Source organism: Carettochelys insculpta, chromosome 5 (genome assembly GCF_033958435.1).
Source record: "Carettochelys insculpta isolate YL-2023 chromosome 5, ASM3395843v1, whole genome shotgun sequence".
NCBI classification, from domain to species: Eukaryota; Metazoa; Chordata; order Testudines; family Carettochelyidae; genus Carettochelys; species Carettochelys insculpta.
Window position 1 is genome coordinate 1,085,497 of NC_134141.1, and position 25,439 is coordinate 1,110,935.

Below are 25,439 nucleotides of genomic sequence, written 5' to 3' on the forward strand. Positions count from 1 at the left end.
CACCATGTACGTAATCCTAACAATAATAGTTTACTTTGACAATAAAAAAAACTTTATTCTTCACAGTACTTTGCTCTGCAGCCTCAGAGTCCTTCCTCATGCCCATGTTAATAGAACTGTTAACCATGCTCTTACTGCATAACTTTTACATCCAATTATGCTTAATCAGAACAATCAAGCCAGGTTCTCATTCTAGACTCTTTGCAAGGCTGGAGGATAGCCGGCTGGAACCCACTCCTCTAAACAGAGCAAAGTCATTGAGCTCCTAAACAAAGAAGTGCACATCACTTCCTGTTCACAGTCCCTTTCTCACCAGAACTGAATGGAGATTGTCTGCTCTCTGCAATGGTCCTTTGTGAGACTGACGTTAATTACCCCCTGCTACCACCAGTACAAGACATTTTAGTTATACACATGGATTTCCCTGCAATACCATTATAAATTCCATTCAGCACTGAAACAGGCTGTTCCTGATATTTACTTTTCAGCTTTTGGTAGCTGATTGAGTGTTTTCATAGGCTTTTTTTAAACTAGCTTTTTAAATAATCTTTTCAAGCAATTGAGCTGTGCTCAAGATTTTGCTTTCCCTTTCATAAATGTCAAAGTGCCTGAGGGATGTTATTTGGCAATTTCCAGCCATATTCCCTCCAACTACAATTCATCTCTAACTCAAAAGAAGATACATTAAGATAATGGCATAGTGAAACAGAGGAGGCATTTTCACCACCCAACATAACCAGAGGAGTATTCTGGTAAAATCTCATTTCTTGGTAAGAATTGTTGCACTTACACTTTATTTAGGAAAAAAAGTTGGAAATGTGGGCATTTTCAGACAATTCAGTTGTTCCCTGAATGCCCACAATTCAGGACTTTCAACCTATGAATTTTTTTGTCCAGCACATTTTATAACTATTACACTATACACACTGACCTGTTAATCATTGTGACATGTCTCTGCATTAGAGACTCTTTGGATATTCCACTTCCAGATGCTGGGGGCAAGCCATATTGAGCAGAATCTATGGTGGGTTTCACAATTCCATAAACGCTTCCTTTGCTTTTCGGCAAGGGAGGTGTAGGCTTTTTGTTACCTTCCGGTGTAGCCCTTAAACCTGGCTGTCTCAATGTTCCTTTTGGTTTTCCTACAACATGAGCAGATATACAAAAACCAGGAGAGATGGTTAATCTACATTTAAGGTTTTTACTCAAGCACACAGTTTAAAAATAGTAAAAGTCCTTCTAGACAAATTAAGCTTTTAATGTTTATTTTTATGAACTTTTTGAATCTCATGCCTAAAATGTTCGTTCTTAGCCACACAATCTGAGCAATCAAGAGCCAACTCATATTCCACATCCAAAAACAGAGCAAAATTACTTAAGTTAATATGACAGAAAGAAGACAAAACATGGAGATACACATCTCTCAGAACTGGAAGGGACTTCAGGAGATTATCAAGTCCAATCCCCTGCCCTGTTGGCAGGATCAAGCACTTTTTTTTGCCCTAGATCCCTAAAACGTCCCCTACAACGGCTGAACTCACAACCCTGGGTTTAGCAGGCTAATAGCTCAAACCACTGAGCTACCCCTCTCACTCCAAATACTGATCCAGATGCTACTCATCTCACTTAACCACCCTTTCCAGTCACAGACACACAATGTATGTCATGCACTCTGAGCAATATCAGGTAAATTCCAAGCTAATTTTTTTTGTGAAAAAAGTTCTCAAATGTGGGCTACTATACATCATTGCAGCCAGCATGGCTGTGACTTCAGTATTAGGAGGTTTGAGCAGGCCATTCTTCTTCGAGTGTCCCCGTGGGTGCTCCACATTAGGTGTCGGGCTCGCCCGGCGCCGCAGATCGGATCTTCCAAGCAGTTTCTGCCGGACCGCGCATGCGCCGGTGCGCGCCGCTCCCCCGCGCGCTCCCGGCCATGTGCGCGATCCGGTCCCCGCCAGTTCCTCTTAACCGCCGTCGGCTGCAGACGGAATCCAACTAGGCTAAGGCCAAGTAGTGTATTCAATGGCTTTATCTGTTTTTTCTTAAAGTTTTTTCAGGCACTTAGGCTACTATAAGCTAGCCGTTTGTTATTTTGTAAAAAAAAAAAAAAAAAAAAAAAAAAAAAACCAACAACGAACAAGCTAGGAGAGGGACAGCTCAGCCAGTCCCAGTAACAAGCGCCGGAGGCCAGGAGCTAGGGCTATCAGCCCTCCGGCTAAGGCAGACCATCGGACGGGGAAAACGGCACAAAGAAGGTGCTAAGTACCCACTTAAAAACACAAAGACTCACCAACAATGTCCTCTTCAGGCTTTAAAAAAAAAAAAAAAAAAAAAAATGCTGCTTCTTGACAAGGCCCTCCAGCCAGAAGTGCCGGAGCGGCCGCAGCAGGAGGGACCCTCCGGGGCCCTTAAAAGGAAAGCTGCCTCCCTCACCCCATCAGCGCAAAAACGGAGGAAAGTATCTCCAGCCCGATCCCTGCCGGCAGCAACAGCGAGCGGGACGGGAGGAGCAAGCAGCCCCCAGCCGCAGCAACAGCTGATCGGCGGCGGCACGGAGAGCCACGTGGAAGCGGCTCAGCCTCCAATACTCAGCCAGCCGCCCCGCACCGCAGGCAGGGCGGCGGCTAAGCAAACGCCGGTACTGGCGGCACCGCAGGCAGCGGCACCGACCCCCGGGGAACCGGCGGTGCAGAGCGCGCAGGCACGCAGCCTGCCGGCACCGGAGGACACCGCACATGCGGCATCGCCCTCGAGCGTGCCGAGCTCGGTGCAGACGGGGCCGGAATCCCCTGTATGCTCCCCAGCCCGATCCCTGCCGGCAGCAACAGCGAGCGGGACGGGAGGAGCGAGCAGCCCCCAGCCGCAGCAACAGCTGATCGGCGGCGGCACGGAGAGCCACGTGGAAGCAGCTCAGCCTCCGATAATCAGCCAGCCGCCCCGCACCGCAGGCAGGGCGGCGGCTAAACGAGCGCTGGTACCAGCGGCGCCGCAGGCAGCGGCACCGACCCCTGGGGAACCGGCGGTGCAGAGCGCGCAGGCACGTAGCCTGCCGGCACTGGAGGACACCGCACGTGCGGCACCGCCCTTGAGCGTGCCGAGCTCGGTGCGGACGCCGGAATGCCCTGTATGCCCCCCAGCCCGATCCCTGCCGGCAGCAACAACGAGCGGGACGGGAGGAGCGAGCAGCCCCCAGCCGCAGCAACAGCTGATCGGCGGCGGCACGGAGAGCCACGTGCAAGCGGCTCACCCTTCGATAATCAGCCAGCCGCCCCGCACCGCAGGCAGGGCGGCGGCTAAACAAGCGCCGGTACCACCTACCCCCGGAAAACCGGCGGTGCAGAGCGCGCAGGCACGCAGCCTGCCGGCACCGAAGGACACCGCACATGCGGCACCGACTTCGAGTGTGCCGAGCTCGGTGCGGACGTGGCCGGGATCCCCTGTATGTCAGGGGCGGAGTTACCTCCTCAAGGGAGGGGGAAGACTGCACACAAGAGGAGGCATTGCAGCCCCTCTCCGCACAGGGCTGTGTAGTTGCTTTCTCACAGCCCTCCGCTATGTTGCAGACTCCAACTAGAAGGCAGGGGTCCCCCCCCTCCTTGGCCTACCCAGAGCCCCCTTCTCCATTTCTGCAACCAGCCTCACCCTGGCTGGGACCACCTCCACCCTTCCTGGGATTTGAACCGCTGGACTATTAGGCAAAGTCGCTCTCTCCAGGGTCTCGACGGTCTCCCTCCCCCAGACGCAAAGGGTATGCACCAAGGGAGTGGTCTAGGTCACCTTCCCAAGACCAGTGCTTATACTGCCGTGGTCGCCCCTACCACGCAGGGCATAGACACCATCGGCAATCTACTAGGGAAAGATCCCTACGAACGATCTCGTACCCCCAAGGGCAATTGTGACCGGGGACAGAGACTTAAGCATCTCAGGGGGGACTGGTTATGGAACCCCGAGATTTTTCCTCGCACACCTCTAGTGAGAGGGTGTACCATCATCAGCAGGAACCGGAAGGGTCCAGAAAGACGTACCCCAGCGGTTCCTCGCTTTCCTCCCCGGATGAGGCTACGGCCCCGGGGGGCGTCCATCCTCCGGACGATCTCAAACAGTTCCAAGAGCTGTTTTACGAGGGTGGCCTTCACGCAAGGCTTCCAGACAGCAAAGGTGCAAGAGCAACACCATAAGCTCCTCAAAAATCTGAGACCTCCGGCCTCCTCCAAAATAGCAATACCGCTGATGACGCAATCTTGGAGCCTGCCACTATGATATGGCAGACTCCTGCGACTATTCCGCCTGTCCACAAAAGAGCGAAAAAAAAAAAAAAAAAAAAAAAAAAATACTTCGTGCCCACGAAGGGCATGGAGTTCCTGTTCAGCCACCCACAACCAAATTCTTTGGTGGCGGAGTCGTCGCAACGTGGGGGAATAAACAAACATGCCAAAAAGCTAGAGCTGTTGGGCAGAAAGGTCTACTCCTCCTCCACGCTACTGTTGCCAATGGCAAATTACGCAGCGCATCTAGCGAACCATAATTTCAACAACCACATTAGGTTGACCTCCCTCATGGACTCGCTTCCAGAGGGCACGAAACCAGTGCTCAAGGCCATCATCCGACCATTTTATAACCAGTGGCAAAGGATCACCACAGACACATGGGTGCTGGAGATCATAGCCACGGGGTACGCCATCCCCTCCCAGTTGCTCCCACCGCCATGACCTCCACCCGGGGCCCCACCTCCAGGAGACCTCCCATGTAGCGAGGCTCAAGCAGGAGGTAGACCATCTCATGCTCGTAGGGGCAGTGGAAAGAGTGCCGGAGCAACTGCAAGGGAGAGGGTTCTACTCGAGGTACTTCCTCACGGGGAGGTCCATCTTAGATTTTCGAGGCCTCACCGGTACCTGCGCAAGCAACGTTTTCGGATGATCACAAACGCCTCCATCCTTACGGCACTAGACGATGGAGATTGGTTCGCAGCCCTCGACTTACAAGGTCCTACCGTTTGGGCTCTCCTCAGCCCCCAGAGTCTTCACCAAGACCTTGGCAGTGGTGTCAGCCTACCTGCACAGACAGGGGGTATTTATATTCCAGTATCTGAATGACTGCCTACTCAAAGGGGCCTCAAAGGAGGAGGTACTACGCATAATATGTGTCACAGCAGGCACGTTCTCTTCGCTCGGCCTGCTTATCAATCTGACAAAATCAAAGACAGACCCCACACAGGACATAGAGTTCGTAGGGGCACGCATAAATTCTATTACAGCGAGGGCGTATCTACCAGAGACTCGCTTTCGGGCCATCGGCTCCCTCGCGCAAGGCTTCACCTTCAGCCCTATGGTGCCGGTTCTGACGTGCTTACAGCCGCTGGGCCACATGGCAGCAGCAACGTTTCGTACAACAGAACGCCAGGTTACACATGCGCAGCATGCAGCATTGGCTGGCGAGCGTATACAAACCGGCAGCACACACTGTTCACAGGATGGCGTCGCCCACAACGGAGGTGCGCAAATCCCTGCAATGGTGGGTAAACCCAGAGAACCTGCTAACAAGGGTACCCTTCCACCAACCACACGTATTGGTTTTTCTTACTACAGATGCCCCCCTCATAGGGTGGGGAGCACACATGGGCGAAGAGGTGATGCAAGGGCTGTGGTCCTCTATGGAGCAGTCACTGCACACAAATATACTGGAGCTCAAAGCAGTGTTCAACGCCTGCAGACACTTTCGAGACCAACTGAAAGGCAAGGTAGTCGGGATCAGTACAGACGATACCTCCACCATGTTTTATATAAATCGGCAAGGAGGAGCTCGGTCCCGTGCCTTATGTGTAGAAGCAGTCCGGTTGTGGAACTGCTGCATCGCCAACAATGTAACCTTGAAAGCCTCGTACTTACCAGGCGCTCGCAATGTGAAGGCAGACCAGCTGAGCAGGCGTTTCGCACTCACGCACGAGTGGCAGATCCGTCCCGATCTGCTGCAACCGATTTTTCCACGCATGGGGTTTTTCCCCAGATAGACCCTGTTTGCTACTCAGCACAACAAGAAGTGCCCACAATTCTGCTCCAGGGCAGGACTGGGACGGGGGTCCCTGAGGGATGCCTTCGCGATCTCATGGAGGGGCCCCCTGCTTTACGCTTTCCCTCCCACAGTGCTCATCCACAAAGTGTTGCAGAAAGCCAGGAGGGAAGGAACCTGAATGATCCCGATAGTCCCAACGTGGGATCGACAGCAATGGTTCCCCCTATTCCTGCGCATGTCGGACCGGCCACTGAGGTCCCCTCCGGTGGCGCGGGATCTGCTCACGCAAGCCCAGGGGTCCATAGTGCATCCGCACCCCCAAAGCCTGCGACTACAAACGTGGTTAATCCATGGCTTAGCTCCCTAGAGAGCACATGTACGGAGGAAGTGCAGCAAGTCCTAGAAAGTAGCAGGAGGACTTCCACCAGGAAGACCTTCAAGCAGAAATGGACTCGCTTTACGGCATGGTGTTCTACCAAACAGCTAGCCCCCTTTCGGTGCCTATGGCTGTGATATTAGAGTATTTACTGGACCTCAAGAGAGGAGGACTCTCGCTATCCTCGTTTCAGGTCCACCTGGCCGCCATTTTGGTGTTCAGACACGAAGAGGAAGGGCACACGGTGTTCGCCCATCCCATGGTTACCAGGTTCTTCAAAGGGCTGGTAAGCCTATACCCCCCTCAGAAACCGCTTCCACCTCTGTGGAACTCGGACCTGGTGCTTAATGCGAAAAGGGGACCACCGTTTGAGCCTTTGGCCACGGTTTCCCTCCGCCTCCTTATGATGAAGACGACCTTTCTTCTCGCAATCACGTCAGCTCGCAGGGTGAGCGAGCTTGAGGCAGTTATGGCAACGCCGCCCTGCGCTGTTTTTCCAAGGAGGCGGTAACCATACGGCTGCATCCAGCCTTTGTTCCTAAAGTTTCTTTCTGAGTTTCATACTAACGAACCTATTGTTTACCCTTGTTTATCCAAAGCCTCATAACTCTAACAAAGAGGTGCGCCTACACCTCCTGGACGTGAGCAGGCGCTAGCTTTCTATATGGACAGGACCAAGTCCTTCCGGAGAACGGATAGGCTCCTAGTCTCTATCGCTCCCAAATCAAAAGGAGAATGTCTCTCTTCGCAGAGAATCTCTAAGCACATCGTATCTTGCATAAAAATGTGCTACAAACTCAAAAAGACTCCTTTACTGGCCACGCCCAGGGCTCATTCCACTAGGGCGGTGGCAGCATCAACAGTCTTTTTTCAAGGGCGTTGCGCTAAAAGACATTTGCAGAGTGGCGACCTGGTCATCCTGTGACACCTTCGCCAAACATTACGCCCTTCACAGGGTATTCCAAGAGGATACCCGTCTCTTGGCAGCGGTCCTCTCGGGGACAAGCTGCACATAATCCGATTACCCACCTCCTATCTTGGGTTACTGCTGGGTAGTCACCTAATGTGGAGCACCCACGGGGACACTCGAAGAAGAAAGAAAGGTTACTCACCGTAGTAACGGTGGTTCTTCGAGATGTGTCCCCGTGGGTGCTCCACTACCCGCCCATCCTCCCCGCTCCGGATCTCTGTTTAGTGTTTTGCAGGAGCATCCGAGGCGGTTGGTCAAGGAACTGGCGGGGACCGGATCGCGCACATGGCCGGGAGCGCGCGGGGGAGCGGCGCGCACCGGCGCATGCGCGGTCCGGCAGAAACTGCTTGGAAGATCCGATCTGCGGCGCCGGGCGAGCCCGACACCTAATGTGGAGCACCCACGGGGACACATCTCGAAGAACCACCGTTACTACGGTGAGTAACCTTTCTTTCCCAGAGATACATAACTGCTAAGTTCAAGAAACTGCTACTGAATCTTTGTAGCCTTGTTAAAAAGGCTTCTCCCCCTCTTCTTTAAAAAAACTGTAAACATCACAAGTTATCAATACAGCATGTTATTTTTGTTTCATTAAAGTTCTGATTTTACTCAGACCATGGCAGCTTTTTTGGGGTGAGGGTAAGGGAGCAAAATAGTCCCAAAGCATTTCAAAGCATTCTACTGAAGCAGAGTTAAACTTTTTGAACACAATGTGAGAGAAACAGTTAAAGCATCTTTAAAGTTGTACAGTAACCTTCAATACAAGTCAAACTTGAGGAAAATATGCACCTTATACTGATTTGTTTAAAGCCATTATCTTGTATGTGAAGAAAAAAAGCCTGAATTATATAGACTACAAAACTGATTTTACTATAATGCATAAAAACAAGACCTTTATACAGTGGAGGCTTTTTGCACTAATTTAAATAGCTGAAAGCAACATTTAATGGTTAAATGCATTTAGACTGTAGTGATAATAGCTGCAATGCTACAAAGTCAAAATATACGGACTTTTACTAGAAGTAAAGCCAAAGAATGTTTAAGATGGCTTGCTAAATTATATTTTAAACTCATATCTTCACATTATTCAACTGTTATTCATATTTAGGTACAGTCAAATAACTACTCAAAAATCCAATTAATGTACTCTATTCTCTCAGATCTCATCTACATGAGAAACAATACATATACCAAGTGCTACAAGTCTAAAGGTCAGGAAAGCTTAGGAGGCTGCACGAACCTATCTGATTTATGCAGCTGGAGAAAAGCCAACACTAGATCATTTAATACCACAAGAACAAAAAAACACAACTTCCTTTAAAATGGCTGCTGTGTACTTCCATATCATAGATCAAGAACTGTAGCATTTGTCCTAATGGACAAAGACTGACAAAATGCTTTTCCATTTGGAGCCCCACTAATCTCTGGCACTCCTGTATCACTTTAAATATTTGTCCTCCGTTCTGCAAGCTCCAGGGACAAAGTTAATCAACCACCAATTTAGGGTGTATTATAGAAAAATATAAAATAAAAGCAGCATATTACTGGTAGGAAACTATTTTTAATGCTTCTTTTAGAAAAGCGGAATTTCACAGCTATCCAGAAAAAATGAGGAAGCTATTATATAACTATGCACAAAGCCCCACAATGTAAGTGAATACAAGTAAACAATAGGATAGTGTCAGACATCCAACTTTAAGCAGGGAGCGTGTAGAGACTAAAATCATCAGAACCTTGAGAAGCTCGTCCTACTACAAATCATTATTTAAAATGGAGAGAGCATCAGCTTCACCAAAGCAGTGAATTCAGGACCCTGAATCCCATTACATTGGGAACATGATCATTTTGGCAAGGAGACTGCCTCATGCCAGAAGAGCTTTCCAGCCCCTTTAATACATCTAATTTGTTATCTACTAATCTTTGCAGGTCTCAGTGATGGTCACAAAAGCAATCAGCACCAAAAATAGTGTCCCTTTTTATTCTAAAAACCAACCAGTTAACAAAAATACCCCAGGAGGAGGAAGAAAAATACCAACAAGGAACCACTGAGGACACTGGAGCATGCTCCAAACCCATTGCCTGGTTCCATCAGTGGTAGAGACTTCAGAGCAGTTGGGCTGCTCACACCTTTGGAAACCTGCATGACAGTGGTGGTGACTGGAGGTGACAGGGGAGAAAGAAGCGTGGCCCAATGGACACAACTCTAGAAAGCTCTGATCTTACTGGTCCAGGGGGCACCTATCCCACAAGCAGGTTTGTGCCAACATCACCTCAAACAACATCATTTACGGCATAATTCTGCTTCTCAGGATCTATCAGCTCAAAGGAGCAACATCTTGACAGAAGGCTGGCAGAGCTCCCCCAACTCTTTAGATGGTTTTAAAGACACAAGGCCCCTAATAGCTGTTGCATGACAACTGCCGAACAACCCAATCAGTTCACTCCCTTGACTAGGGTAATGTTTAAAGTTAACTAGTTAAATGAGAGCACTTAAATGGTTACCTTTCTTACCTTAGGCCCTGCTGTCTGGCTCAGGCTCACCACCCAGTCTCATTGTGCCCAGAGGGCTCTGTTGGCCTATCACAGCTGGCTGCCACTTGAACTCACTGGCCAAGGCCAGTCAACTGGGAAGCACACTGGGAAGCTCCATGCTTACAATTATGTCTGACAACCCTCCCACTCACTAGAAGAGAAGCTCCTAACAAACAACTCAAGCTCATCAGTACTAAACCAAAAGTTCCATGTCAGATACAAGAAATACCTCAAAAAAGGTAGCCTCTAAACTGTGGGAACACATACAAGCAAATTGAGCTTTGTGAAAGTTTGTATCTTCAGTGAGGCAGTTACAAGAATCAATTTTCCTAAAGGCACCCTTATACAGAATTTGCACTCTCAGGCTATATCAACACAACAGAGATCCTTCAAAAGAAGCTCTTCCAGAAGATCTCTTCCAAAAAACTTTTCAAAAAAAAAAAAAAAGGGTGCATCCACACACAAAAAAGCAGATCAAAAGAGTGATCTGCTCTTTCGAAAGAGCATGCACACAATCCCTGCTCTTTTGAAGAAACGGGCCAGGAATTGGAAAAAAATCAAGTGCCATAAGGACCACTCTTTTGAAAGAGGGGCCCTGAGAAGCATCTACATGTTTTCTTTTGAAAGAAGGCATTCTTCCTGAAATGGGAATGGGAGAGGCTTTCGAAAGGCATGCCACACTCTTTCGATTTATTTTTGAAAGAATGCCCTGTGCATGTAGACGCTCCGTGGAATCTTTCGAAAGAGCCCCCTTCTTTTGAAAAAAAAAAAAAATCTTTCAAAAGAACTTGCTAGTGTAGATGCAACCTATTAGAGAATACAAAGCTTTATGGATGTCCCAAAAGAAAAAGTAAATACTAATATCCTTCTTCTGCCACCTAAACTCAGATTCTCTTGATCTAGTCGGATTTCTTGCACATTGCAGCCCACTGCACCCCACCTCACCTATCCTGTAATCCAGACATAACCAAGAGTGCCGACAGACCCCCATGAGCCCAGGGGAAAGACAGAAGTGGGCGGGGGCGGGGGTAGGGAGACAGAGCTCTGGGTCAGGGCCAAGGGCAGAAGCCTTGCCCTACTCCACACTTCCTCAGAGCTGCGAGCAGAGCAGCACTGCAGCACTCCATGGTATTTCAAAAGGGGCCTAGAACTTTGATCACCATTGCTATTACTTTGATAGCAGGAGCTGGAGCTTTGGGACCCTTTGAAATGCTGGGCCAGGGTACAACTGCCCATTTTGCTGCCCTCCTCCCCTCATCAGCAGGTCTGGTCATAACCTCTGGCTACATTGCTCAAGTCCTCCACTTGTGATTTAAAGACTTCAAGTTCCCAAGAACCCACCATTTGCTATGTTTCAAACAAAAAAAGTAGTGTGCACCCCATACTGCAGAGATGGGCAAATTCTTTAGGGTATGTGCTAGTCTGAGCTAGACAGAAATTCTTACCTGTCTGCACGCCAGTTAGATTATGTAGACCCTGAACGTGTCAGTGAGCTCCACTAGCCAAACAGATAGAAAAAAATTCACCGTACTGGTTGAACCTCTCTCTTCCAGTACCCTTGGACCTGACTGGTGTTAGGCGAGAAATTTGCCAGACCATGGAAGTCAATATTATTTAGCACATCACCAACACTTTCATTGCTTTCTGGGCTCTTAGACATTTAGGGACGAATTACTGCCAAACAGCACAGAACACAGAGAGCCAGGACTGGTGTCTAAACAAACTTTATGGGACCACAGGAAACTTGTCCACACCCATGACAAGTGGCTGTCCAGCTAAATAAAATCATGCCAGCTTACACACTACCGACGAGCGCTCTAGATTAGAAAGGCTAAACCTGTACTAACTCAGAGCACTCCCCATCTAGCGTCTGATCTCTGGCCTTTGCAAATATTTGCTAGTAACAGATGAGCCACATGCTATTGTGGGCAATCATCTCCTCCATAAACTTCTTGAGCTCAGGCTTGAAACAAGTCAGGTTTTCTGGTCTCACTGCTTTCCTGGGGCAGCTGTGACAGAACTTCACTCCTCTGATGGTTAGACACCTTTACCTAATTTCAAGCCCAAGGTTACCAATGGCCAGTTTATATCCATTCACTTTTGGGGCAAGACTGGCACTTCAATAACTTCTCTCCCTTGTATGCTGAAGGAGACACCAGACCAATACACACAGAACCAGTGCTGATCTTAGCCATACTGAAGTGCCTACCAAATTGTATTCCTGATGTAGTTGTTTAAAAGGAGACCAGGACTATGCCTACATGGCCAAGTTATGTTGAAATAACAGCAGTTATTTCTAAATAACTTTGGCAGTGTCTAAATGGCATGTGCTGTTTCAAAATAAATGAATAATTACATCGCTATAAATTTACAACAGGGTTCTATTACCTACCAAAGGAAAGGGTCATTTTCTGTGTTATGGTTGCCTTGTTTCTAAAGAAAAAATAAATGTGGCTAACAATTTTTTATCCATACAGGGTTCTACTCACAAAAAAATTCTTACTGAGGTACATCAAATACAATGGATCTCTGAATCCTACTACATAAGCAATAGCATTCTATTCTGACACTTCAGTAAAACATCATCACTAATACTGTAAGTCTACAGTGTAATGAACAGCCCTGTACAGACCAGTGTCAGGTGTTTAACTGCCTTTTAAATATACTCAGACAACTACCCTTTGACTGTTTCAAGTGTCACAGCACATTTGTAAGCAAAAAGCATTGTTTGCCTATTATCTTCCTCCTGTACATTCTCATGTGCTTCCTCAAAGCACTGCCAAGCACACATTTCAGCACAATTTCCTTCTAATGTGATTTAACAGCATATACAGTTCCTTGTGATCAGAAGGTTATACAGGAAACGCTCTGCCACAAGAGGCTACAGTTTTAATTAACAGTATGTTGTGAAGCTGGTTTCCAATTTATGAATTCTTACCGACCAGCGTGAATGGTGTAGTATTCTTTAATCTCATTTGGCAGTTCACTTGTCGTCCCATTTTCCTTTTTGAACTTCTCTGGCAAGCTACCAGTTGCGCAATTCGCACAGTCTCCGCGCAAGCAACAGCATGGCAAGTGATCTGCTCAACGGGGGAAGAAAATGGGTATAGGGAAATAATCAGCTCCCAACGTCTCTGCATTCCATGGAAAAAAAAGTTACACAATATTTCTTACAATTCTATTATCTTTCCATTGTAGAAGCTCTAACATTTATAGATAGACTATAGTGAGCTTTCTTTGGGATGTTTAAGATATACTCTATCTCACATCTGCCCAGGAACTGCCCGTTTCCATGACCTGCCCTGGAACTCTGACAAAACAGGCAAACCATTGCTGACAGACCCCTGGGTCAGGCAGCTGAAGACAGGACACAGAGCCTGTCCAGCACAGGGTCCTGCACTACAGGATATCCCACCAAAGGAGACTAAGATAGGTTCAAACAAGCATTGATAAATTTAAGACACATAGCAAAGTTCTCTCTTTACAAATGAATCTCCTAAATAAAGATTTTCTGTGAATAGAAACTTAATAATGAAAAAGCACTGAAACAGTATGGTCCTCCATGCAGACACATTATCCCACTAGCCTGTAGAACAGCTATCCCAATTCAAATCTCTGAAAAATTAGGTAAGTAGAACCAATACAATATTTATCATCAAGAAAGAAATTGCTATACATGGTCTTCTAGAAGCGAATGTTTCTCCAGACACGGGCACATGCCCCAATCTCTCAGACATTACTGTTGGAAGAGATCTTCCAGCACAATTTGTCCACAGATCACATTCACACACAAAAAAATCTGTTGACACAGAGGGCCCTCCGGAATGTCTGCATTTTTTTTTGCTTGACAAACCGTCAAAGGCATTTTTTCCTCATCGTGGAAAGGCAGAACACTTTCAAAACAGAAGTGCTGAGTTTTGTCACTGTCGACAAAATGTATTTTGTGTGTAGATGCTCCGAGTTTTTTCAACAAAACTCTAGTGTAGCTGTAGCCTCACAGAAACAAGATGACAGACTCATTCAGTGAAAGAGGTTGCTAACTTCCAACTGGAAGTGTTATTTCAGAAGTACTTTAAGTCACCCAGAAATGGACCACAGTTCAGGGCAACAGAACCTGAATTTCTGTTTCTGTGGTTCACTAAGAGCAACTCCTCTTGGCTGCTGGATTCTCAGCTGTCATTTCCCTTGGGAAGAGACCCATTTCCTCTCACGCCACCTCCTGACAGGGGATTTTCCAGGCTGCAGAGTTCCCTCCTTGCACTGTGATAACCCCAGCAAGCCAGACTACCTAAATGGCAAGCAACTGCACTTGTCTATGTCTTCAAAGCCTTATTATGAACAGCATAACTGCCAGTACTTATGCAGCTGTTTCTAAGCAAGCACATTGATTCAAAGTAAACACTTCAGAGAAAAAAATTAAAAACCGACCAAGTGTTCATATGCATGCTAAAAAGCTTACCAGAGGTCATTTGTCAAGTGTTATGGAGCCCTAGTAGGTAGAAGTCCTTCCAACCCCTACCAGAAAGGATTAGGGACCCCAAGGGTGAGATATTCTTGTCCACTTGTTGAATGAGGAAGTAGCAGAGGTGACACTGTGGTTGGTGTCTGCTATAGACCACCAGATCAGGTAGATAAGGATTTCTTCGGACAACTAAGCAGCCTCCAAATCACAGAACCTGGCTCTCATGGGAGACTTTAATCACACAGACATTTGTTGAGACCCCCATACAGCAATACAGAGACAATCCAAAGTTTCTGGAGAATGTTGTGGATAACTTCCTGGTACAAGTGCTGAAGGCACCGACCAGGGACCGTGCGCAGCTTGACCTGCTGCTCACAAACTGGAAAGAACTAGTAGGAGAAATAGAAGTGGGTGGCAACTTGGGCTGCAGGGACCATGAGACAGTAGATTTCAGGATCCTGACAAAAGGAAGGAAGGTGAGCAGTAAAATACAGACCCTTGATTTCAGAAGAGCAGACTTCGACTCCTTGCAAGAACTGATAGGCAGGATCCCCTGAGAAACAGATATGAAGCAGAAAGGGAGTTCAGGAGAATTGGCAGTATTTTAAAGAAGCCTCATTGAAGGCACAGGAACAAACCATTCCGATGTGCAGTAAGAAAAGCAAAGATGGTAGGCAACCAGCTTGGCTTAACAGGGAAATCCTTGGTGAGCTCAAACTCAAAATGAGTGAATATAAAAAGTGGAAACTTGGACAGATGACTAAGGAGGAGTATAAATATACTGCAAGAGAATGCCAGGGAGTAATCAGGAAAGCAAAAAGCACAATTGGCACCGCAGCTAGCAAGGAATGTGAAGGGTAACAAGAAGGATTTCTACAGGCATGTTAACAATAGGGGGGGTTATCAGAGAGGGCGTGGGGCAGTTACTGGATGAGGGCAAGAAAAGCTGAAGTACTCAATGTTTTTCTTGCCTCAGTCTTCACGGACAAGATCAGTTCCCAACCTGCGGCACTAGGCAACGCAGTATGAGAAGGAGGTGGGCAGGCCTCGGTGGGGAAAGAACAGGTTAAGAGCCACTTAGAAAAGCTAGTGATACACAAGTCCATGGTATGGATTTAATACATCCAAGGGTATGGAGGGATCTGGCAGATGTCATTGTAGAGCCTTTGGCCATTATCTTTGAAAACTCATGGAGATCAAGTGATCCTGGATGGACTGGAAAAAGGCAAACGTAGTGCCCACCTTTAAAAAAGGGAAAGGAGGACAATCCAGGGAACTATATACTGGTCAGCCTCACCTCAGTCCCCAGAAAAATCATGGAAGGGATCCTCAAGGAATCTATCTGGGAGCACTTGAAGAGGGGAAGTGATCAAGAGTAGTCAATGTGGATTCACCAAGGGCAAGTCATAGCTGACCAATCTGATTAGCTTCTCTGAGGAGGTAACTGGGTCTGCGGACATGGTGAAGTCAGTGGATGTGATATACCTAGACTTCAGCAAAGCTTTCGATACAGGCTCACACAACATTCTTGTCCATAAGTTAAGGAAGTATGGATTGGACAGATGGACTGCAAGATGGATAGAATACTGGTTTTACGGATGAGCCCAACAGGTAGCGCATGGTCAACTGTTCAATGTCTGGTTGGTTTCAAGTGGAGTGCCCCCAAGGATCTGTTATAGGACCAGTACCGTTCAACATGTTTATTATGACCTGGATGAGGGGATGGATTGCACCTTCAGCAAATGGGCAAATGACACTAAGAGAGGGGGTCAGGTAGGTATGTTGGAGAGTAAGGATAAGGTCCAGAGTGACAGATAAATTGGAGGCTCAGGCCAAAAGAAATTTGATCAAGATCAACAAGAGGAAGTGCAGAGTCCTGCACTTGGGACAGCAGAATCCCAAGCATTGTTACAGGCTGGGGACCAACTGGCTAAGTAGCAGGGCAGCAGAAAAGGACCTGGGGATTATAATGGATGTGAGGCTGGATATGAGTCAATAGTGTACCCTTGTAGCCAAAAAGACTAATGGAATATTGGGGTGCATTAGGAGAAGCACTGCCAGCAGACCTAGAGAAGTCATTATTTCCCTCTACTTGGCACTGGTGAGGCCACATCTAGAGTAACACATCCAGTTCTGGGCCCCCCAGTATAGAAAGGATGTGGCTGCATTGGAGCAGGTTCAGTGGACAGCAATGAAAATGATTAAGGAGCTGGAGCACATGACTTATGAGGAAAGGGTGGGAGATTTGGGCTTATTTAGCTTGCAGAAGAGAAGTCTGAAAGGTGATTTGATAGCAGCCTTCAACTTCCTGAAAGGGAGCTCTAAAGAGAATGGAGAGACTGTTCTCAGTGGTGACAGATGGTAGAACAAGGAGCAATGGTCTGAAGTTAGAGGGAGAGGTGTATGTTGGATATGAGGAAAAACTATTTCACCAGCAGGGCGGTGAAGCACTGGAATACGTTACCAAGACAGATGGTGGAATTTCCACCCCTAGAGGTTTAAGTCCTGGCTTGACCTAGTCATGGCTGGGAGGATTTGATTAGGGTTGATCCTGTTATAGGTAGGGAGCAGGTCTCGACCTCCTGAGGTCCATTCCAGCCCTAGGATTCTATGAAAGGAATCGAAAAGGTGGTCCTGAGTCATTTTAAACTCAAGGTATTTACCCAAAAGTCCTTTCTTGGTCTCTGGAAAATAGTCATAACCACTATAGATAAACTTCTGCAGGTGGTGGCAACCTTCTGAAAGTGATACAACCTAAGTGACTTTGCCTAATTCTATCCCATCATTCTTAGTTTCTGGACAGCTGTGGCCTTGTTCCCCCCCATGCAGCCTAAGATTAATGCAGTAAGACATCTTTAAAATATTGCAGGAAACTTATATTTGTCCCATCCATCCTATCATCCAAACACTCAGAACAAGGCTATGACAGGCAATTACAACAGTGGGGCTTTCCACCACTGCTATTACCAGTGGGAAGCTATTGATAGACTAAGAGTATGAGATCTCCCTGAAATCTTCAATACAAAGTTTTGAAACCCACAAGTCTTACAATTAATTTCAAACACCAGTCATCAAGCCCCCAATTGTATAATTTGTTAAAATTCCATATCACAGTTATGAAGCTTTTCTTACCTCACCCATTTTATTAATTTCTATTTTGACAACTCCTGGAACAGTCTTCAGGTATCCTTCCAAAGTAGAGTGTCCTAGCTGTTTGAAAGGAATCCAGTCCCCAGTCAAGGATTTGTACTCCCCCTGCAGTCGTGGCAAGGGAATTCCATTTTTATGGGACTGGAGAACAGCTCGAAGCATCTTTGCAACTAGGTCAGCTTCCGGCATCTTTATCTGAAACCACAAATAACCATTTTTTTTTTTTTTAACACACACACACACACACACACTTATAGATATTATCTATTATACACTATACGTACTATACTATTTGCCCATCCCACTAAGTTACATCTCTCTATGCTAACACGAAGAGAAAGACTACAAATGATGGAAATCCTGACTTTGGAGCCTACAACATCTGACAAATGACTGAACAGAAGCAATACCAAACACTAGCCTATTGGGGGGAAAAAAAACAGCAAGGTGAAATAACCAAAGAACATAAATGGATTTGTTTAAGCCATACAAGAATGTAGAAACACCAATGGTGGATCTGCTCAGTCCAGTAGCAGGTGCTTTTAAAAAAAGTACAAGCATTTGCACAATAAATTGCTGCATGCAAAAAGGGACGTTAGGAAGAAATTTTTCATTCATTCACATGTAGGTTAATCCTCCAAGATTTGGGGCTTTACACTCCTTCCAAGATCTTTTTAAATCTTAAATATTTAGTTACTCTAATTATCCCTGTAATGATGCAATCCTTTTTGAATCTGCTTTAGTTATGGTATGTCTACAGCTTGCATGCTGTATTGCTCCTCAGACTACCGATAAGAACATAAGAATGGCCATACTGGGTCAGACCAAAGGTCCATCCAGCCCAGTAGCCTGTCTGCCAACAGTGGCCAGTGCCATATGCCCCGGGGGAGTGGGGGGGACCGAAGACAACGATCAAGCGATTTGTTTCCTGCCATCCATCTCCAGCCACTGACAATCAGAGGCCAGGGACACCATTCTTACCCTTGGCTAATAGCCTTTTATGGACCTAACCTCCGTGAATTTATCTAGAATTTTCTTCACAAGTTCAGGAATGACCTCGACACTTGCAAAAAGTTATGCCGTGAGCTACGCAGGTCATTCCAAACAAAACCTTAGATCACCATGGCTCCTATTTACACCATACACTTTAGCAAAATTATATTTTAAAGGACAAAATGTTTTAAAAGTATATTCTAATAATTCACAGAATTCTCAGACTACATGTGTTGAAATGGAGTTGTCTGAAAGTGAGTATCAGTAATTTAAAGTAAAATACATAAGGGTGAAACAATCCTAAAACCAAGCATTTGTAAACACAAAGTTTCTTAAATGTAAACATAAAAGATCCAGACACATTAAGATACAGAAATGCAGTCAGGGCACCCTAGCAGCAGCATTCATTTTGTTCTGTAGTGACCCCATGCAATAACCATAAAAATCACAATTAAGATGCTATAAATTTGCAATCCCAATTTGGTTTAAAGCAATGTCTCTTCAGAACTGCCTTAACTGTGCCTTTCTAGATCAGCATAAGCCTGTCTCAGTCATGTGATCTGAAGCTGCTGAGCAGCCTTGTGCTGATTAGAAAGGAATCATACAAAGCCAGTAAGTACCCAGGCCACACACACACTTAGGCTGTGGCCACACTATGAGATAAATTCAAATTTAAGACCGTTATCTTGATGATACCAAGTGACTGTCTTCACTGTAAATACCACTAGCTTGATTTAGGGAGTTAATATTGATATACTATCAATATAATATTGTCAAAACCAGGGGGGTGTAGCATCAAGTTCAAATTTAAGATCTTGTATAAAGGCTAGCATGGCCATGCCATGCCTTTAAGTGGACTTTAGCAGCCTCCAGAAGCATTCTGTCTGTATCTCACAAATTTACATGGTTACCCCCCACATATGGAGATACACACATCTCAGAGCTGGAAGGGACACCAGGAGGTCACTGAGTTCAGTCCCCTGCCCTCCTGGCAGGGCCAAGCACCATCCCTTTTCTTAAAGCCTTAAATCCCTAACATCCCCCCTCAAGTACTGAACTTACAACCCTGGGTTTAACAGCCCAATACTCAAACCACTGAGCTATCCCTCTCTGCTGTGCTTGATTCAGGTGTGCAGAAAGGCGGCAACAGGAAGCCTGCAAATTTTTGATTACATCTGAATTCAAATTCATCAGCAAGCAGGCATGCAAATATAAAGGGCACCCATAATGAAAAAATTCCTTTACCCATCCCAGCTCATCAGTAGCAATCACATCATTAGCCAGCTCCTGCAATCATGAGCACTCAGGGTAGTGATCTGCCTAGTAGTTCTCAGGCTCGCAAGAGAGCTGAAATGTGGATCCACCAGGAGATTCTGGATCTTCTTGCAGTTTGGAGAAAGGAATCAGTGGTGAGGGGAGTTCAGGTGGCCAAAAGAAGCACGGACCTCTAGGATCACCTCACACAAGATGACTGCTGGAGGTTCCTCCTAAGACTCTATGCAATGCTGGATGAAGGTGAAAGAACTCTGGTATGCCTACCACAGAGTCTGGGAAGCCAACCAGTGGTCAGGGTCATCTCCACAGACCTGCTGCTATTAAGAACAATGGCATATGCTTATTGGGACTGACCCTCACCACAGAGCCTGGTCTTAATTACAAGACTCGTGGAGGCCCTGGTCTGGAGTCAGGGGTGATCCAAGAGAAGCTGGGGCCTAGGAAGAAAGAAGCTACTCCCAACAGCCCAGAATTCTTCACCCTCAATCTGGAACCAGTTCCTCCTATGCCAGTCCCCAAGCCTCTGGGACCAAGCTGTTCCAGTGATTTTTTTTTTCTGAATGCTACAAGTGGGTTTCAGGAGAGTATAGGAATAGGTGTGGGCACAGGTTCTCCACAGATCTGTGCCTCTCACAACAGAGAGCTAGTAGTTCTGGGGATGGAGTGCTTCTTTTTTGGAGAGCTCCTTGCAGGTCTCATCCAGGCACACTTGTAGTTTTTGGGCAGGCCTGACTTAGCGTGGCTTCCAGCACACCTTGATGTGACAGGCAATCAGATAGCGATCTGGTGTCATGGCACCACACAGCCATTTGGCAAATTTTCCAAGCTTGTAGTCACACAAGATGAGCAGCTCTTTGTCAATATCTGTTAGTTTTAGGAAGGTGATATTTTCTTTGGCAACCTAAAGCAGCATGGGAATTTGGATTGGATTTTTTCCCCTATGCTTCCTGGTCTTTTACATTTCCCTGGAGCCCACTGCCACACTATGTGGCCGACAGTTACTCTGTTCCACCCCTCACAGGCTGCTGGCTCTCTGGGCCCTCTCCCCTCATATGTCCCTTCCCCACCCCCATTTCCTTTCAGGTTACAGGGATCTCTCCCCACCCTGGCACAGACACAGCTGGAATTAAACCCTTCACCCCCTTGGCACATGGCTGCTGAGCTATGCAGACCCTGCTACTACAAGCCAGCATGTGCAGCACAGATGGGTTGGCTCTCCTTTAAATGGTCTCTCCCCCACCCCACCTCCCCATTGAGGGCTGCTCCAGTAAGCAACAAGAAATGTTTTTCTCCCAACCCAGGAGATGGTACAACCCCACCACTTCTTTTCACTTTACAGGGATCCCCCACACCCAGCCATTCATGTGGCTGGAATCAAACTCTTCCCCACCATCACCTCTCGCCACATGGCTGCCAGGCTCTCTGGGCCTTGTTCATTGCACAGGACTGCTCCAGAAGAGCCAAAAAAGTTTTCCTAGTCCCAGGACACTGGACAGCTTCCTGTGCTTTGCAGCCCTCCTCCTTCCCCCAAAAAGCGGACAAGACCTTATGTCCACAATGAAATGGTCTGGATACATGATGGTAAATGAAGGCTCATGCAATGCACACTTTGAATGCCATCCTTAATAAGCCTTAAGTGGCCTTGCAAAAAGAAATTTCCCCTGTTGAGACAGAGACCCATGCATTCCCTGGAGAAGCACTCTGTCTGAACTGTACCTTAATTTTGACTTTCACTTACTTTACAGCTGCCAATACCAGCATGGGAGACAGGGTGTGGAAACAAAGAATGCGTTAGCAGGATCTCATCCTGCAGCACATGGAGCAGTCTGAGGCAGAAACCAGTAAGATGACAAGGGACACCTCAGTGGTAGCACAGTACAGCTGAGCGATGGCATAAAATGCTTGAGTTCCAGCAAAAACAAGAGGCACAGCCTACAACAGCCACAAGCAACCAAATGGAGGTCCTGTGCTCCATGCTGCAGCTGGGACTCCCAATGCAGCACTGCAGGCTCTGCTGACTGCCACCTGGAGTCCCCTGTAGATAGGTGGTACCCCCACACCTCAACATCACAGTCCCTGAATGCAGGGAGGGAGGACAAGGTCAGCCTGCCACTCTAGCCCCAATGACCATTTCAAAGGACTATTCCACCATCCTCGATAAGGCTTCTTTTCCCTGCCACTTAGACGTCTCCCCATGCCAAAAAACACATTCTTTTGAGCTCAACATGATTTTGACATACATGAGTGGTAGGGTACACAAATCATTGCACAAAAACAGGCAGTGAGTGGTAATGGGAGGAGAGCTGAAAGCACAGGTGCCTGTTGCTAAGCCAAGGTCTGCAGATGGAACTAGGCCAGCAGGGGCAGACTGCTGAAATCACAGTTCCTTTTTCTAGGAAAATAATCCTCCCTCAACATCCATTCTACTTCCTGCACCTTAGCCCTCTACCACTAAGTAAAAGCATTAATTCAGTAAGACAAGGTCTGATTTACTGGTTCACATTTGGTGGGGAGCACAAATCCGTTTGGGGAGTGAGGCTTCGTGGGATCCAGAGAAATACACTGCTATCATGTGCATCACAGATCATTCATAAAGCTATGTTTTAAAGAGTCCCTTATTGCTGCCGCCTGTGTATGGTTATTGGTGAATGGCCATGTAGGTGGCTGCGAGTAAGCCCTGCTGATGGCCTCAGCCTCAGAATTCCACAAGGACAGGAAATTCTCCCATCTGGATTCACGAATGTTGTGCAAAACACATGCTATAATCATGGTTGGGACATTTGTTCCAGAGAGGGCCACGTGGTCACTAAGCATCTCAACCTCGTTTTAAACAGCCAAAAGGTGCTTTCCACCACCACTATTCCGCACGTGCTGAGTCTGACTGAAGTTTTCCTTGCTGCGGTCCAGGGTTCCTGTGTTAGACTTCATAAGGCAAAAGAGCAGAGGGTAAAAGCAGGGTCACCCAATATTACAATAGGCATCTCCACATCGCCAGTCTGAATTTTCCAGTCTGTGGAAAAAGTCGCATACATGAGCTTTCTGTAAGTCCAGAATTTCTGAAGGTGCATGTGTCATGAACTCTCCCCAACAAACATTGTTTTACTGAAAGCGAGATTGCGATCTGCCAATGCCTGCAAAACCATAGAGAAGTATTCCTTTCTGTTTATATACCCAGAGGCCAGCTGTTCTGGGGCCATGATGGGGATGTGTGTGTCATCTATTGCCCCACTGCAATTAGGAAACCCTATGGCAGCAAAGCCATCCACTATGGCCTGTATGTCTCCCAGGGACACAGTGTTCCTGAGGAGATGCTGACAGATTGCCTGGGCCACCTGCATCACCAGAGACCCCACTGTAAATCTATGCACCCCAAATTGATTAGCCACTGACTGGTAACTATCTGACACTGCAAACTTCCACAGAGCAATTGCCACTCACATCTGAACTGTTAAAGCCAGCCCCATCTGTGTGTTGCTGCATCTCAGTGCAGGGGCCAGCACATCACAAAGTTCCATAAGAGTGGACTTGCCCATGCAAAAGTTCTGCTGCCACTGCTGGTCATTCCAGGACTCAAACAATGTGGTCCCACGAGTCCAAAACCACTGCTCCACTGTCAGCAATGCATTCAGGGACTGCAGATGAAAGATTTGATCTTCAAAACCAGCATCATTAACATCACCATCCTGAACCATCAACTGAACTTTGTAACAAAGCAAAACGGCACGACGTCTGGGAAGTTGCCACAAGGGTGTGTGCAATGACTTGGAACAATTGGGGATCCATGCTTGTGCTAGTGCTGTGCTGGGGAAAATGCTGGACAAAATGGTACAATCGCCTGTTTGTCTTTGCACAGTTACTGGGTACTCTGAATTCTGGCACAGTGCTTTGCATTCTGGGATTCCTGACATGAAACACCCACAAGCAGCCAGGGCTAAAGCACTGTGGGATAGGGAACCACAATGCACTGCTCACACAGTCAAACTTGGATACGACAATAGGACACAGAAAAACCAACACAGAAACAGTGGCTTGAACTTCCAGGTTTGTAGATACTTAAATTCGAATTCATAAGAACAAGGTTAAAGTTGTATTTAGTAAGTATTGAATTTCTCAGTGTAGATGCAGTCTGAGTAGCTTTGAAGTAATTGAGAGAGAAGAGCTGTGGCTGTGACTGGCAGAGACAGCTCATGCAGAACTTCTTTGCTGTAGGTCAATAGGAAGCTTCTGGCCAGTTCCTTAGGACAGCTTAATCACTGCTAACGTGCATCCTGTTCTCACTGCCACTGATGGCCAAAATTCTTTACAATTCGTGGCATTCTGACAATCTTAAGAAGCTGAGCCCAGGTGTGAAAATCTTAGTTGAGGACACCTTTAAGGAAGCAATATTACTGGAGAAGCTGTGATGCACTCAAGTGCCAACAACTGTTACTCAAAATAAAAATACAGGTAGCTAGTTTTACTGTACATGTTCCTATGCTTAACCTCCAAGTACACAGCACTATGAAACACACTCATGCTGCACCTCAAATTTAGTGGGGAAAATAGACCACTTTTAATCCTGCTCCTAGTGAGGAGACATGCTTCTGAAAGAGACATCTCATAAAGCAACACTGTGCTCCAGAGACTAGGTCATACATCACTACTTAATAATGGAGAATTCTAGAAGACAGTGGGCAATGCAGCCAATTTTCAGTTCATAACTATCAAGCAACCTGTTCTCTTTTCAAGTTTGTTAGAGAATGTACTCATCAGCCAACTGTTTGCCATGTTTCAAACTACTTGGGGAAAACTGTCTTTCTTGGCACCCTCACCCCAAGAAAAGTATTTATCCTCATATAATACAAGCCAGCTAAACTGATTCTCCACACACACACTACTTCTAGGGAGATACTAATATTAGTAATTTTCAAACAAAATGATTTCTTGTAAGACTAGCACATAGTACCTAAAACTAATCATCCAAGATTTTTTCCTAAAAAGCAACATTTTGTGTTCTAATATTTTTGAAAACTTGTTCAGATTCAAGGTTTCCTTCTTCAGCTGTTTCCCACTCTGTTCATATGTAGTTGAATAAAGCAACAAATCCCCAGCTTGCAGCCCTTTGGTATGTCTACATCACAATTAAACATCTGTGGCAGGCCCATGTTAACTGAGTTAACAAGTGATGTGGTGAGGAAAGAAAAAAATCGATACAAGATATGCAATTCTAGCTACAATTATGCAGCTGGACTCAATGTATTGAAGATCAATTTTTCTGGTCATGAACACAGAGGGAGTTTGATGGGAGAAACTCTCCCATGGACCTCCGTTACTCCTCATGAGAATGAGTACTGGGATTGACTGTAGAGCCCTAATGATTCAATTTAGCCCACCGTCACTAGGTGTGCTAATTCAAAGCCCAGAAGATCCATCCTGAAGGAGTCAAGCTTGCGGTAAGTGTAGACTTAGACCTTAGACTTAGCTTGGGATCCATCCCAGGTGTTTACTGTGCAGTTAAACAAGCTCTTTGCGTGAACTCCACAAGCCCAAGTCTGCTGACACAGGCCAGACATGGAGACATACACTGAGAACCTGTCCTCCACTTTCCATATGCCAATATGCTCATCTTTATACTGCCCATGCTGAAGGTAAGAGGGAAACTTAGACCCAATATGCTCAATGAGTTTCAGTTT

General features: G+C 46.5%; 1 protein-coding gene across 2 annotated transcripts in view; it reads right to left on the reverse strand.

Moving 5' to 3' along the window:
• TDRD7 (tudor domain containing 7) overlaps nt 1-25,439 on the reverse strand; it is a 109,098-nt gene that overhangs the window by 78,338 nt on the left and 5,321 nt on the right. For both annotated transcript variants that reach the window (XM_074994496.1, XM_074994498.1), the window contains exons 2-4: nt 17,482-17,694; nt 12,826-12,967; nt 932-1,142 (exon numbers count right to left, since the gene is read on the reverse strand). In XM_074994496.1, coding sequence (XP_074850597.1) covers nt 932-1,142; nt 12,826-12,967; nt 17,482-17,688 — 560 coding nt within the window. In that variant the 5' untranslated portion in view covers nt 17,689-17,694. The remainder of the gene's footprint in view (nt 1-931; nt 1,143-12,825; nt 12,968-17,481; nt 17,695-25,439) is intronic.